The 16754-nt window shown below is 41.2% G+C and overlaps 1 protein-coding gene across 3 annotated transcripts in view; it reads left to right on the top strand.

Moving 5' to 3' along the window:
- The window catches only part of LOC120054750 (protein strawberry notch homolog 2-like), a 118158-nt gene extending 113527 nt beyond the window's left edge, over positions 1–4631 (top strand). For all 3 annotated transcript variants that reach the window (XM_039002323.1, XM_039002322.1, XM_039002325.1), the window contains 2 exons: positions 180–447; positions 625–4631. In XM_039002323.1, the coding sequence (XP_038858251.1) occupies positions 180–447; positions 625–1628 (1272 nt within the window). In that variant the 3' untranslated portion in view covers positions 1629–4631. The remainder of the gene's footprint in view (positions 1–179; positions 448–624) is intronic.
- Positions 4632–16754: the final 12123 nt, after the last annotated feature.

Genomic DNA, 16754 nt, shown 5'->3' with positions numbered 1-16754 from the left:
TTTGTTGTTTTGTGGGAAATGTCTCTGTGGTTTTCTGTAGTGTATGCTTCCCTCTAGTGGAATTAACAAAGTAGTGAAACAGGAAATACAGCCCTGTTTCTATCCTGTAATCTAAGGTCCAATATACATACAAACAGGTGTTTAACATAAGAATGTTTTATATGGGGTTCCCCTCCTAGGTGACCCCAGACCAAGCCAAGGACAGCTGGGAGAGCCAGTTCAATTTCTCCTTTGGGAAATGTAGCCATGCTAACTGGAACGGGAAGTGTAAGAAGATCGAGGAGGGACAGGAGTGTCTGCAGGGTATGCGTCTGCGCCAGTACCACATGCTGTGCGGGGCGCTGCTGCGTGTCTGGAAGCGCGTGGCTGACGTGGTCTCTGACATCACCAGCTCCAGCATCCTGCAGATCGTACGCCTCAAAACCAAAAATAGTAACAAGCAAGTCGGTGAGTACTCAACAACTTCATGCAATTCACACACACCGCATCACTGAATGTCTTGGCAAATATGTTTTTTCAGTGGCAAAAATCAAACGGCACAACAGGCTATGCTGCTCTCGACTGAGCCAAATGATCGACTTGTACAAACAAATGTAAACCTAATACCCTCTTTTTCTCTCCTAGGTATCAAGATCCCAGAGAACTGCGTGGCCCGTGTGCGAGTGGAGCTTCTCAAAATGGATGAGGAGGTAAAGAGGAGGCGCAAGGAGAGGGAGCAGCATGCCCAGGAGCAGAGGCTAGCCGAGCAGCGGCAGCTTCAGGACATACACCTGCTTGCCAAGCCCTACAGCCAGCCACACAGCCTGTCTCAGAGCCACAGGACTCAGAATTTCTACCAGAGCCTGAGCCTAACCCCGGCCGAGCCTTTACAGGTCAAGCCTCTACTACAGCCCAAACCTCCACAGATCAAACCCCAGCCCAGCCCGATCAACCAGCTTCCCAGCATGGCCAGCATCTTCTCCCACTTCTCCCACCACTTCCCCTCCCTGCCCCCAATGCAGCCCGCTCCAACCTCCACCACCAAGCCTTTCCGGGTTGGGGAGGAGGTCCTGGACCTGACAGTGAGCTCCTCTCCCTCCCCAGACAGCACGGAGGGAGTCCTGGGCCTGGTCAGCCTGACAGGGGGCTCCGACTTTGACCTGGAGAGACTGATATCGCGGCACGCACTCGCCGCCCAGAACACTGCACACATTCTGCAGCAACCTCTACAGCCACCGCTGATCAAACAGCGGCAGCTACAGTCGCCACAGCAGATACAACCACAGCTACAGCAGTGGTCAGATCAGCCTTTAATCAACAGCGCCCACCAGGACTACTATATCCTTGACCATCCAGACTCTCTGCCTTACTCTCTGTCCAGCCAGACAGCTACTAACCCCGCCTCCTCTTCCTCCAACACAGTGGCTCACGTCTCGTCCGGCCACCTCTCGTCCCCCTCCACCCCCTCCTCTCACTTCTCCTCCACGGCCCTGGCCCCCTCAGAACAGCAGCCCCTCCCTCTAGCCAACAGCCACTGCAGCACGGACACACTCATCAACGCGCGCGAGGTCCTGGACAACATGATGCGGATCAGTGCGGACCGCCAGTCGGTTATCCAGTACCAGCCGAACGAATGGGACTCTGCGTAACAACCTCTTCAGTGTGTCTGTCTATCCTCTAGCTGCTGAGCGGGAACGCTCCCCTCAGGGCCTAGTCACACCACTGCCTGTCCTGTGCTCCTCCCCATCCCTCTCCAGGCTCTGGATCCACAGGCACGTTCACCAGACCAAATGGTTTGGTCTCATTCGGAGATGGTGAACGAATGACCCGGGTGGAATTGGCCGGGTCCCTTCATTGAGAGAGCAGGGGAGCTCAAAACCACAGTTTCTACACCGAGACTTGACTCATTGAAGAAACACAATTCCACCTGGGTTCGATTTTGTTTTTAAGAATATCAAAAGTGCATGTGCTTTTTAAATGATCCATCACAGTTGGAATTGTGTTGCTTTGTTGAGGAAATCACAATGTATAAACATATTTTTCTAGAACCACAGCTTCCCCTACTGGTTATGTTGTGTATCATTGGTAACGTTGCTGGCTTCCAACTGCCTTTCATGCACATCTGTTGTGTGTTTGCTTTTCTGTGTTGCCTCATCGCCATTGCATCGACTTGAATTGGGCTATCTTACAACGCTTGGTTTGTTTAAACCAAGGGCTCCACTCAAAAACTTCAAACTGGAAAAATCAACACAGGGCAGATTGGTTCATAGGGGTGAAATGTTTTAGTTTTAGCCCCTTCCTCTCCCTTGTGTCCCCCTCTCCCTGCGGTTTCTATCATCACTCACGCCTGTGTCTGGCTTTAAAAAAAAAAGAAGGGAGGGGTAATGAAAACAGTCTGCCATTGTTAACAGTGCCTTTGGAAACCTACTTAAATGTAGTCTTTGAAACCCATATAGGCCTAATGTATAGATTTATACTCGAAGCATTGGCATCTTAATTTATTATATTTGTATTTAACTTACCCCACTGTTGAATCTATGATGGTGGTGGGCCAGGGATAGCCCCCACACCACAACTCAGTATGTGTATATCTGTCTGTGGACCCTACACTATAGCGGTCTCTTCAGCCCATCGGCAGACTGTTCTGTGTTGGAACCCTGCTTTCCCAGGCCTTGTGATAAACCGAGAACAGGGGTTAGATGGGATAGACACTGCTGGTTTAATGCAATTGGGTGGATGGTTTTAAAATGGTGTCAAATATCCTACTTTAAGTCTACACAACATTCATCCAACGATGTGACCCATGTTTTGCTTTTCATTTGAAGTTCTCAGGAAAGTGTCGAGTGCATTTGTTATTTTGTTTTGTTCAACTTTCTGACCAATATTAATATGAATATTTGTTTTAGTCCATATATGTATATCGTATATTACATTTCAGAATCTGTGAGATCTGTCTGTCTTTGTGAAATGGATGCACTGTAATTTGTTCATGAAAAGCCTGGGTAAGTTCAACCAATCAAAAGCAATAAACAAGACATTTTGAATAGCAGATGTTTTAGAAGTCTAAGTACTGTTTATGCTCCACAGCCGAAGGTTATAGATTCACCTGTGCATGGTAAGAATTGTATTCCTCTTTCTTTCTGTTCTACTCCTAGTCTGTAGTTAAAGACATCTGAAATACTTATGAACTTTGTATAAACATTGTGATGGGGATAAAAGCAATGTGCTCTTGATGTTTTTGTCATCCTTGTTATTATGATCATTATAATTGTTATTTATATTTAAGGGACATTTTGTTTTTAGATTGTTATCCTGATGATACTTTAGGTCAGGGACGTTTCTAGTTTTCAAGATTTATAAAAACAAAAAAAATAAGTTTAACCTGCCACCAAATAATATTGCACTGTGCTGTACAGGGTGGTTGGTTTGTTTCTTTTCAGTTCTTTTATCTGATTCTGCTTGTGACTTAAGTAGAATCGTTCCAACTTTTACAGCTTCTGCCAGAACTTTAGAATGCAAAGAGATACCAAAGTATTCCACCCCCCTGTAGTTACTGGCTAGATCTGACCTATTATAGCAATCTCAGGAAGAAATCTTAGACATGTATTGATTTGGCGGGGAGATAAGAGAAATGTTATTGTTTTCCCTAACAACAGTGGTGAAACTAACCAATACACATTTTAGTGCTATTTTATTTCCTCATTCTGTGCTGCAACTCTTGCTGTATTTTTTTTTTTTTAATGTTTGAGACTTGTGATGGGTTTGTTTGTCGGTAAGTGTTGTGAATTGTTGGTGATTTTAAGTGTTTATGCTATCTTAGGGCAAAGATCAAACTCTGTTTCTTTTATGGAACGTTATCTTTTGTCCTTTTTTTGTGTGTTTAATACATTTTAATGCTGACAAAGATTTTGAGCAGATTTGCACTTGGATATACTTGTATGTGCAGATTCTTTACCCACTTTCTGACAGATTCAAACATAACCCAGACATCCAATAGCTCAGGCCCGTGTTCTCGTAGTTACCCATCTCATAGCCCTCTCTCTCTCCTCTCTTCAGATTGTCCTAAATATATTTCCTCATCAGGCACATTCCAATAAATCCAAACATTTTCTCAATCTAACCGTTTGTGTCCCATGCTTCACCTATGGCCAATGGACTGTGTGGTATAACGCTCACATGAAGTAATATGCATTATAAACCTGGGGAAACGGACAAACACGGTTTGAAAAAATTAACTGCAATTTATCTTTTAGCTCGGTCTTTTTTATTTTCCGAAATTTGCACTAAGAATGGCATAATCAAGTTACTGTTGTCTGTTAACATTGAGAGTTGCAAGCTTGTTGTATTCCTGACCTTTTGATGGATAGCATTTTTGTATACTGTAACCATCCTTGTTTCTTCAGCTTTAAAAAAAAAAAAAAAAAGTTAACGTTTTTTTTTTTTGTATCACATTAAAATAATTTATTGCTAACAAAAACTAAACTAAAAACATGCTACTGATTGTATGTATTTTTAAACAAAGGCTATTTTTTCTGTAAACTGTGTTCAGCACTTATTCTGGGTTGTGCTTTTGTTTTCTATATATTTATAATTTAGATCGAAATGTATATATTGTAAAAAAAAAAAAAATGCCTTTCGACTAATTCTTTAAAGGTTTTCTACTCATAACAAAAGGAAGGAATATATCATAGTGCAATCTTAACTTTGTAAACCAACAACAAATAAAACTGAAGATTGCGAAAATGGTGTTTACCTTTTTTTTATTGTGAATAAAGACCTTCTGGAGTGGCTGTGGCCTATACGTGCATAATCGAACACATACACTTCTTAGACAGATGGTGATTAAAACTTCTGTGACTACGGCTCCGTTTACACAGCCCAATTCTGATATTTTCCGTTTACACAGCGCAATTCTAATATTTTGTCCAATTGTCAAAAGACCAATATGTGGAAAAAGTTCTGAATCGGCTGCCTGTGTAAATGCAGCCTAAGGCCTTTATTTCATGTGACAGACTGACTTTGCTATGCAGAGTCCTTGCATCACAGGAGTGATGTGACTGATTTTAGAACTACTTGGGTTAACTCCCAATGCTTCCCCAAATAGAGGCAGTACCAATTATGTGTATATAAACCCTGGATTGTTGATGCTGTGTATTGGCCAATTAGAGGCTTTGAAGCCAATTATTCTATAGAGCTGGGTTTCCCAAAGTTGGTCCTGCCCCACTGTTTTGTTTTTACCCTAGCACTACACAGCTGATTCAGATACCCAAAGCTTGATGATGAGTTGGTTATTTTAATCAGCTGTGTAGTGCTCAAGCTAAAAACAATGTCCACCCAGGGAGGGCCCCAGGATGACTTTGGGAAACCCTACTATAGAATACCACAGTATGACTCATAATACCTGGAGGTCAAACGGAAATGGTTCCAATCATTTTTCCACCATTTTTCCCATAGGGGATTTTAGAAACACTTCAAATAAGGGCTGTGATTCGTGTAGGCTTACCCTGGCGTGAGGTTTTGATAACCGTGTAAATCTCTCTAGGAAAAGGTGACTTATCAATATATTCACCTGGATTTATCCTCCAAAATAAAACGGTAATCAGCTGCTAATGTGGCTATCGTAAAGAACTACAAATGCCATGATAATCTGGACGAGACTGCTGAATCGATGCAATGGTATGAATCTATCTGTTAGCTAAATGTAGTAATGAATAAATAGGTTAGATTCCTTTAAATTGACACATCCTGTTGGCAAAGGTATCTGCTAGAGATGACGTGCAGGGATTTGTAGTTTTACATGATGCTAATTTGCATTTTTGAATCTGAGATTTACATGGTTACCAAAACGTCACGCCAGGGTAAGCCTACACGAAACACAGCCCTTATTTTAAGTGTTTCTAAAATCCCCTAAGGAAAAAATTATTGGAACCATTTCCCTGTTTGACCGCTAGGTTTTCTGGGTATTATGACACTTCCACATGGCAGCCGGTGGTTTCAAAGCCTCTAATTGGCCAATTATTAGCATTAGCTATGAATGACTACTCCTTCTGAGATGTACCAATTTGGTACTCCTCAGAAGGTGCAGTCCTCCATAGGAATGAATTTTTATTTTACCTTTTATTTAACTAGGCAAGTCAGTTAAGAACAAAATCTTATTTTCAATAACGGCCTAGGAACAGTGGGTTAACTGCCTTGTTCAGGGGCAGAACGGCAGATTTTTACCTTGTCAGCTCGGGGGTTCAATCTTGCAACCTTTCAGTTACTAGTCCAACGCTCTAACCACTAGGCTAACCTGATTGGAATTCTCAGGTATTTCAATGTTTCAAGCACAAAATTACATGATCTGTTAACATAATATAATTTAAAAGTATGCATAAAGGTGTCTGTAATCGAACATACTTGTCAAAAACGAATGTAGGTATTAATAAATCCATTTATATAGATTCCTAAATAGCTGCGTGGTGGTTTAAACAGCGCCCCCTGTCAGTCATCCAGGATTTATACACATTGGGCAGTACAGTTGTACCTTTTCTTCTAGTCTGTCTGTAAACTGTTTATTGTTTTTACAAATACATTTTACCTTTTGTAGAGTAAAATGATCCCCCCTATTTACTGGGCATATAAACAGTTGGGTGTCATGCCTTGATAATCCATAGTTTTACGTTCCAAATATGACCAAGTTTGTAGGTCTACATCAACACACACAGGCAGCGTTTACACAAACAGCCCAATTCTGGATCTGATCGGATTAGTAAAAATAACAATTAGTGGATATAAATTTGAATTAGGCTGCCTGTGTAAACTCAACAATAGCCACTATAACTGACCCCAAATTAAGCTAGTTCTTTATGGTCCCACTTAAATCTAAAATTTGAGGCTATCAAAAGCATTGTTCAATGCTCAAATCAATGTTGTTTTTCAAATCCATTTTGAAATACTGACTGTCCAAACAGCAAGTTAGAAGTGATCAAATCGGATTTGTGTGTTCAGAGAAAGGGTCGTTGCTATCAGGGATCCTTGGAACATCCCTACACCATTTGAAGTTGACATTTAAAATGGTTCAGGCAGGGTTTCCCAAACTCGGTCCTCAGGACCCCTAGGGGTGCCGTTTAGTTTTTTGCCCTAGCACTACACAGCTGATTCAAATAATTATCACGCTTTGACAATTTGAATCATGTGTAGTGTTAGTGCAAAAAGTAAAACGTACACAGAGTTTGCATAACTGCTCTTAAATGCAAGTAAAACTAAATGCATGTTCTTCAACCGATCGCTGCCCGCACCTGCCCGCCCGTCCAGCATCACTACTCTGAACAGTTCTGACTTAGAATATGTGGACCACTACAAATACCTAGGTGTCTGGTTAGACTGTAAACTCTCCTTCCAGACTCACATTAAGTACCTCCAATCCAAAATTAAATCTAGAATCGGATTCTTATTTCGTAACAAAGCATCCTTCACTCATGCTGCCAAACATACCCTCGTAAAACTGACTATCCTGCCGATCCTTGACTTTGGCGATGTCATTTACAAAATAGCCTCCAACACTCTACTCCAAATAGACTACTCAGCAGTCTATCACAGTGCCATCCGTTTTGTCACCAAAGCCCCATATACTACCCACCACTGCGAATTGTATGCTCTCGTTGGCTGGCCCTCGCTTCATATTCGTCACCAAACCCACTGGCTCCAGGTCATCTATAAGTATTTGCTAGGTAAAGCCCCGCCTTATCTCAGCTCACTGGTCACCATAGCAGCACCCACCTGTAGCACGCGCTCCAGCAGGTATATTTCACTGGTCATCCCCAAACCCAACACCCCCTTTGGCCGCCTTTCCTTACAGTTCTCTGCTGCCAATGACTGGAACGAATTCCAAAAATCTCTGAAGCTGGAGTCTTATATCTCCCTCACTAACTTTAAGCATCAGCTGTCAGACCAGCTTACCGGTCACTGCACCTGTACACAGCCCATCTGTAGCCCATCCAACTACCTTATCCCCATATTATTTATTTTTGCTCTTTTGTACCCCAGTATCCCTACTTGCACATCATCATCTGCACAACTATCACTCCAGTGTTAATGCTAAATTGTAATTATTTCACCACTATGGCCTATTTATTGCCTTTCCTCCCTAATCTTACTACATTTGCACACTGTATATAGATTTTTATATTGTGTTATTGACTGTATGTTTGTTTATCCCATATGTAACTCTGTTGTTTTTGTCGCACTGCTTTGCAGTTTTAATTGAGAACTTGTTCTCAACTGGTCTACCTGGTTAAATAAAGGTGAAATATATATTTTTTAAATAACACAATTAGACCCAACCAAATCATGAGAAAACCAAAATATAATTACTTGACACATTGGAAAGAATTAACAACAAAAAACAGTGAAAACTACAATGCTATTTGGCCCTAAACAGAGAGTACATAATGGTAGAATACCTGACCACTGGGACTGACCCAAAATTAAGGAAAGCTTTGACTATGTACAGACTCAGTGAGCATAGCCTTGCTATTGAGAGAGGCCAGGCTATGTGCACACTGCCTACAAAATGAGGTGGAAACTGAGCTGCATTTCCTAACCTCCTGCCAAATGTATGCCCATATTAGAGTCACATATTTCCCTCAGATTACACAGACCCACAAAGAATTTGAAAACAAATCCAATTTGATCAACTCCCATATCTATTGGGTGAAATACCAGTGTGCCAACATAGCAGCAAGATGAGTGACCTGTTGCCACTAGAAAAGGGCAACCAGTGAAGAACAAACACCATTGTAAATACAACCCATATTTGTTAATTTATTTTCCCTTTTGTACTTTTTTTAATAACTTTTTTGCACATCATTACAACACTGTATATAGCCATATAACATTTGACATGTCTCTATTCCTTTGGAACTTTTGTGAGTGTAATGTTTACTGTACATTTTGTATTGTTTATTTCACTTTTGTTTATCTATTTCACTTGCTTTGGAAATGTGAACATATGTTTCCCATGCCAATAAAGCCCTTTGAATTTAATTGAATTAACTGGTGTGGAGGGCTGGAGGGGTGTGTGTGTTGAGACTGAGCGCTGCAGCTGGCATGTGTCTCGTGAGTGAGAGGAGACAGAGCAGCACGCGCGCCTCGTGACAACTTGTTAGGTAGACTATTTACAGTGTCATTATGGAGACACCTATTTCCAACCCTTTTACTATAAAACATAACGCTCTAGAACTGATGCGCATCAATAAATAACGGTGACAAAGCACAGAAAACGACCTTGGGCAGATTATATACATTCGCTCTGAGGTGCTTTAAACTGAATTATATAGTCGACTTTTCTTATGGGAAACCATACCAAGCGAAGGGTTTTACGCATGCTCAGTTCTTTGATATCAAGCATTGAGCGAGTGGAAATGAGAATTGACAGTTATGGAACTGCCTTGCGTGCTTCTGTTATGGGTAAAAGTCCACAATGAAGCTTCTCTATTAAATGTAGAGAATGATACATTTGCATATGTTGTCCATCAATTAGCCTATTAATTACTATGCGTGCGTAGGCTATTGTAGCCTACCATTTTATACAGTACATATGTTGAATGACGATATCTATATATATATAGATATATGACGAAATTACGACCACATCCTCAGTAGCCTATACCATGAAATCGCCTCACTTCATGTTAAACAAACTAGTCTATCATTTTGAACTAAGCAAGCTGCTAAATCGTTCATTTTGCCCAGGCTACTGTAGGCTATCTGAAATTAGATGTAGGCCTATCAAGTGCTATATGTTACCTGTATTTTAGTCAGTAGGCCTAGCCACTGTCTATTGAAATGACAAGTCAATCTCGCAAATAGCCCAATATAACGGTTTGTGTAATAACGTCACAATTGACAGAAAATATCCTAACATTCGATTTGTTTCCGTTTAATAAGGGCGAATTATATTTGTCTTGCGACATATCCAAATTCCTTTATTAGTCACATTAGCTCACAATAATTATTATTTTGATTGAAAACACAATTTCGCTTCTTAGGTCATTAGGAGTTAAATCGAGATTTCTTCTTAATTCACTCGATAACGTTATGGGGAAAGGGTTTATAGGCTAAATGTGGCAACTCCTCTTTTGCTGCGAAAATAAATGTTTGGCTAGTTTCAAGGTCTACCCTGGTGGTGGTGCTCGTGCTTCAAAGTTATGTAGCAATCAAAGGTGACAACAATGCATGCCATGGACGTTTCCCAATTGCTTTGAATGTTCAAAATCATAATGTACGAACACTTTTAAAGCCTCAAAGTATAAGATCATAATCCAACCTTCAAAACGAGTCATTTTTGACTAGCCACAGCAGTCAAATAGCTACTGTAGGTAACTTTGCTATTTAGCTTTCTAGCACATTCAATAACTTATTTGTAAACAATTAACAAGCTAGCTAGTTAAGTTAGCTACCACATGTTCTTGTCAAACTGTCAACAGAGTCGCTAGCAAGCAACAAGATATGCCATATAACATTCTAATAACTACTCGAGGGCAAATAAATCAGATTTGTATCTAACTTCAAACCTCCTACACAGGTAGTTTGAAATGTTGCATGTGCTTTTTGGCTGTTCAAACTGCAGGAAAAATATCAGATTCTAAACGGATATACAATTGCAGTCGGGAGTTTGCATACACCTTAGCCAAATACATTTCAACTCAGTTTTTCACAATTTCTGACATTTAAACCTAGTAAAAATTCCCTGTCTTAGGTCAGTTAGGATCACCACTTTATTTTAAGAATGTGAAATGTCAGAATAATAGTAGAGAGAATAATTTATTTCAGCTTTTTTTCTTTCATCACATTCCCAGTGGGTCAGACGTTTACATACATTCAATTAGTATTTGGTAGCATTGCCTTTAAATTGTTTAACTTGGGTCAAACGTTTCGGGTAGCCTTCCACAAGCTTCCCACAATAAGTTGGGTGAATTTTGGCCCATTCCTCCTGACAGAGCTGGTGTAACTGATTCAGGTTTGTAGGCCTCCTTGCTTGCACACGCTTTTTCAGTTCTGCCCACAGATTTTCTATAAGATTGAGGTCAGGGCTTTGTGATGGCCACTCCAATACCTTGACTTTGTTGTCCTTAAGCCATTTTGCCACCACAACTTTGGAAGTATGCTTGGGGTCATTGTCAATTTGGAAGACCCATTTGCGACCAAGCTTTAACTTCCTGACTGCTGTCTTGAGATGTTGCTTCAATATATCTAACATACTTTTCCTTCCTCGTGATGCCATCTATTTTGTTAAGTGCACCAGTCCCTCCTGCAGCAAAGCACCCCCACAACATGATGCTACCACCACCGTGCTTCACGGTTGGGATGGTGTTCTTCGGCTTGCAAGCCTCCCCCTTTTTCCTCCAAAGCTAACGATGGTCATTATGGCCAAACAGTTCTATTTTTGTTTCATCACACCAGAGGACATTTCTCCAAAAAGTACGATCTTTGTCCCCATATGCAGTTGCAAAACTTTTTTTTTATGGCGGTTTTGGAGCAGTGGCTTCTTCCTTGCTGAGCGGCCTTTCAGGTTATGTCGATGTAGGACTCGTTTTACTGTGGATATAGATACTTTTGTACCTGTTTCCTCCAGCATCTTCACAAGGTTCTTTGCTGCTGTTCTGGGATTGATTTGCACTTTTCGCACCAAAATACGTTAATCTCTAGGAGACAGAACACATCTCCTTCCTGAGCGGTATGATGGCTGCGTGGTCCCATTGTCACGTTCTGACCATAGTTCTTTTGTGTTTTCTTTGTTTTAGTGTTGGTCAGGACATGAGCTGAGTGGGTAGTCTATGTGTGTTTTTCTATGTTGGGGTTTTGAGTTTGGCCTGGTATGATTCTCAATCAGTGGCAGCTGTCAATCGTTGTCCCTGACTGAGAATCATACTTAGGTAGCCTGGGTTTCACTTTTGAGTTGTGGGTGTTTGTTGCCGTGTCAGTGTTTGTTCGCCACATGGTACTGTTTCGTTCGTTTGTTCACTTCGTTTGTTGTTTTGTATTTTGTAGTGTTCTGTTTGTTGGATTAGCATTAAAATTCATCATCATGAACACTTACCACGCCGCGCCTTGGTCCTCCTCTCTTTCACCCGAAGACGAGCGTTACACCCATGGTGAAGATACTTGCGTACTATTGTTTGTTCAGATTAACGTGGTAGCTTCAGGTGTTTGGAAATTGCTTCCAATGATGAACCAGACTTGTGGAGGTCTACAATTTTTTTGTCCTGAGGTCTTGGCTGATTTCTTTTGATTTTTCCATGATATCAAGCAAAGAGGCACTGAGTTTGAAGGTAGGCCTTGAAATACATCCACAGATACACCTCCAATTGACTCAAATTATGTCAATTAGCCTATCAGAAGCATCTAAAGCCATGACGTAATTTTGGGGAATTTTCAAGCTGTTTAAAGGCACAGTCAATTCAGTGTATGTAAACTTCTGACCCACTGGAATTGTGATACAGTAAATTATAAGTGAAATAATCTGTCTGTAAACAATTGTTGGAAAAATTACTTGTGTCATGCACAAAGTAGATGTCCTAACCGACTTGCCAAAACTATAGTTTGTTAACAAGACATTTGTGGAGTGGTTGAAAAACGAGTTTTAATGACTCCAACCTAAGTGTATGTAAACTTCCGACATCAACTGTATATAAAAAATTGGATTGAGTCACTTCAAAATGCCAATGTGAACCAGGCTAAAGGGTATCCAAATATGTAGGTACAGGGCAGGGTTTCAACTAGATAGAACAGCCACAAAGTAAAAATTGGCTATATTGTAAAAATAATTTCAGGTTAGGGTTAGGCATAAGGTCAGCAGTGTGGTTAGGGATAGGTTTAAAATCAGATTTTAAGAAGATAAATTGTAGAAAAAGGCAGGGTTATGACTTTTTGGTTGGTAGCTAGTGGGCAGGACAGGATGAAAAAAGGGTGACACACTCTTTTCACAGCACTTTGATACAAACTTATTTTCCCTAACCTTAACCTCAGTCTCCTAATCTGCTATGTTAATTATCCTAACCTGGTACGAAAAAGTAACTTCAGTATAAACATCACCTTCGCCCTGCTAACCCTCAACACGGGGCCCCACAGGGGTGTGTGCTTAGTCCCCTTCTGTACTCCCTGTTCACCCACGACTGCGTGGCCACGCATGACTGCAACATCAAGTTTGCTGACAACACGACGGTGGTAGGCCTGATCACCGGTGACGATGAGACCGGAACCACAATTTCTCCCTCAACGTTAGGAAATGGGGGGCGAGCACGTCCCATGGATGGGCTGCAGTGGAGCGGGTTAAGAGCTTCAAATTCCTCCATGTCCACAAAGAATTTAAAATGGTCCACACACACGCGCACAGTCTTATAGAAGTCGCAACAGCGCCCCTTCCCCCTCAGGAGGTTGAAAAGGCCAAATCATGTCCCCCTGCTAAAAAAGTGTCTCCAACCCCTAGGGCTGCTGCAGGAATTTGGAAAAGTAGGACACGGGCAGTTCTAATCACCTAATAAACGCTCACTCAGTCCGCGCAAAATTATACCTCAGAATTGCTCTTCAAGGACTGTGTTTTTGGAAAGAGACTATTTCTTTACCATATATTTGTCTTTATATTGGTAACCAGGAAGAAATAATTTAAGCTATTTTTAGATTGACGTTGCAAGCTACTGTACTTATTTAGCTAACCAGACAGCTAAATAAAACTAACTTTAGCTAGCTAGCTACTGTAACTGTTATTGTATGTAGATTGCACTTCAATGGCATTCCTTGAGGAGATTTTATTTTATCTTTCCAACTAGGCGAAGTACTATGAAGGCACCACTTCAAGAGGCGCAACATTCAGAGAAATTTGTTAAGCAGTTAACTTCTATTACATACCTGAACAGATTTCGCTTTGTACAACCATTTTTCAAAAACCATTTTCCATCTAGCTAGTTGGTCATTGTAAGGAATTGTATTAGATATTGGTAACTTGTTTTAACAACTTCTCAACATTAGCTATGGTTGACACAATATACACACTCCCTTTTATATTGGACATAAGCTGGACTCATTGGACAAATGCACGACACCCACAACTCCCCTCCCCCATGACAATCACTCAGACACACACAACTCAGGGTTGGAGCTCCAGACAAAGAACTACCTCAGGAACCAATGGAACGTGGACACCAGGCCTGTACAGGACTACCCAAGACCCAGATCGTCCAATCGGAAGGCCAGACTCGCAGATCAACCTACTTTGCTTGTTGTCTATATATAAAACTGTAATACTGTGGAAACTCTCTCTTTTCCTGACGACCCCATACGGATCAGATAGAAAGAGCCGTGCTGCACGCTTTGCATAATATTTTTACACTTGAATAAACCTGCCTTATTATAAAATTATCCACCTCGTCCTATGTCTCCACTTGGTCTCCTGTCTCAAGTAAAACGAATTATCAACAGACTTGGTAAGCAGAGGATGGTCAAAACATATTTGAATTCGGCCCAATAGAAAATTCATCGGACAGGAGACGAGAGGGAGAAAGATTCAAGAAGGAGAGGTGACCCGCTCGAGGGAGACGTCGGCGATTCAACTCACCCAGGAAACTGATCAAAGAGCTCGAAAATATTAAGGTAAGCAGAGCCGGTTTAATCAAAATCTGCATATTGTATTATAGCCAATATCTAAATTTAATGATCAGAAGTACTGAGGTGAGTGAATTGTTGCTAAATTTATGTGGAATTGTTTAGAATCTAAGGCATTGTGTAAAGATATTTGCGAAGTATAAAATCAAGTCGAATTAGTAATCTGGAACTAGTTGAATTATTCTTCAACTAGGAGTATCGGGGATAAATCTAAGCTTGAGGCTGATCAAGTCGAATTAGTAATCTGGAACTAGTTGGATTATTCTTCAACTAGGAGTATCGGGGATAAATCTAAGCTTGAGGCTGATCAAGTCGAATTAGTAATCTGGAACTAGTTGAATTGTTCTTCAACTAGGAGTATCGGGGATAAACCTAAGCTTGACGCCGTTCAAGTCGAATTAGTAATCTGGGACTAGTGGACATGGCACACCACTAGGAGCATCGGGGATAAATCTAAGCTTGATATAGGAGTAATGGTATTAAACTTGAAACTCAAAGTGTTGAAATGTAATGTAGCCTGTTCAAGTCGTATTAGTAATCTGAGGCTAGTGGATATGGCACTCCACTAGAGGCATCGGTGATAAATCTAAGCTTGGCGTATTGGGATTCAAGTCGCATTAGTAATCTGGGACTAGTCGAAATATTCTTCAACTAGGAGCATCGGTGATAAATCTAAGCTTGATATAGGAGTAATGGTATTAAACCTGAAACTCTCCAAATTAATGAGAGTGATTGAACGTTCCACGAGACCGATTGCTACTAATTAGCCATATGCTAGGTTGAGGCTGTGTTTAAGTGACCGCCGAGTGATGTTGTTTAATGATGGGGTTAGTGTACAGGCCACAATCTCATAAGTCTCGTGGAACGCGCCAATCAAATGTATGTGCAGGTTTGAAGTTGATTTGGGTTAAAGTCCTGCCCCTGGCGTTGCTGGCCATGATAGCCTCTCCAGGTGCAGGCACCCATCTCTCTCCTCATGAGACAATGGCTGGAGGAGTCATGCTGGGTTCACCAAGGAAGGGAGGTCATATGCCCGCCCTTGATGTACAACAAATTGTAATGTTTGATAATTGACGGAACTTTCTGCAGCTCTCTCCACACAGATTCACAAGGTCCAACGGGGAAGCAGAAGGGAGATCTGGCACACGGAAGGTAAAAATTGGTGACTGGGTGGGGTTAATGTCCACAAGAGAAAGTGGCTAGAACCCAGGTGGACTGGACTGTACGAAGTGGGGGAGGTTACTTCACACTCAGTCCAGGTCAAAGGTAAATCAGGCGCACCTTGGCACCACCTCACACATTGCACTCCAGCCCCAATCCCTTCTAGAACACTGACAGAAGTCAGAGCTGATTTAAACAGCTTAAATTCGATTCCAAAGGAAGACATTCCTGACTCAGGTGATGCGGAATCAAACTCCGTCTCCCCTGATAAAGGAACCTCGCCCAGTTAGAGGGATATTTCTCCCTCCCTGGGCAAGGCTAGGGATATCTGGCCCCTTATTTGTGATATTCCTACTGATATTTGGGGTGTCCCTGGGCACTTTCACATGGTTAATAGAATAACTATAACCGGATCCCCATGGATGTATGTCACGGACACTCTAGTCTAACTAGGTAATAATAGATTAAAAAATTAAAAAAAATTAAAAAATTTAGAAAACAATAGTTAAAATAAGAAACTAAAATGGCTCAAATTGAGAAGGTTGAATAAGAGTGGGTGGAGAGCTGTGCAGAGAATGGACAGAAGATGGCAGTATTGCAGCACCCAATGGTCTCCCAGCCGACTGGTTGAATGCTGGTGACATAATTTTGTTTTTTGGAGTAAACATTAAGGTTAAGGGTTTCCGTGTACCCAGAGATAAGATATCTTAAAAGAATACACTCATATGGGAATAGGAGTTTTACTTTCTGAGTTTTATTTAGGCAAGGGACTTTGAGAAGATAAAGGGTTCTTTTGGTATGTTTAGATATGGAACACGAATGTAGGTGTAACATTTTGACCTGTTTTCTGTTTCCATTGCATTTTCCGGCGACTTGATCACTCGCGGGGAAATGTGGTGAGAATAATGAGATTGTGTCATTTGGGATACTAGTTTTGAGGTAAATTGATTATAATAGAGTTTATAACTCTT

The sequence above is a fragment of the Salvelinus namaycush genome, chromosome 10 (genome assembly GCF_016432855.1).
Source record: "Salvelinus namaycush isolate Seneca chromosome 10, SaNama_1.0, whole genome shotgun sequence".
NCBI classification, from domain to species: domain Eukaryota; kingdom Metazoa; phylum Chordata; class Actinopteri; order Salmoniformes; family Salmonidae; genus Salvelinus; species Salvelinus namaycush.
Note: the sequence above shows the minus strand (reverse complement) of the source record. Positions and strands in the feature narration are given on the sequence as shown.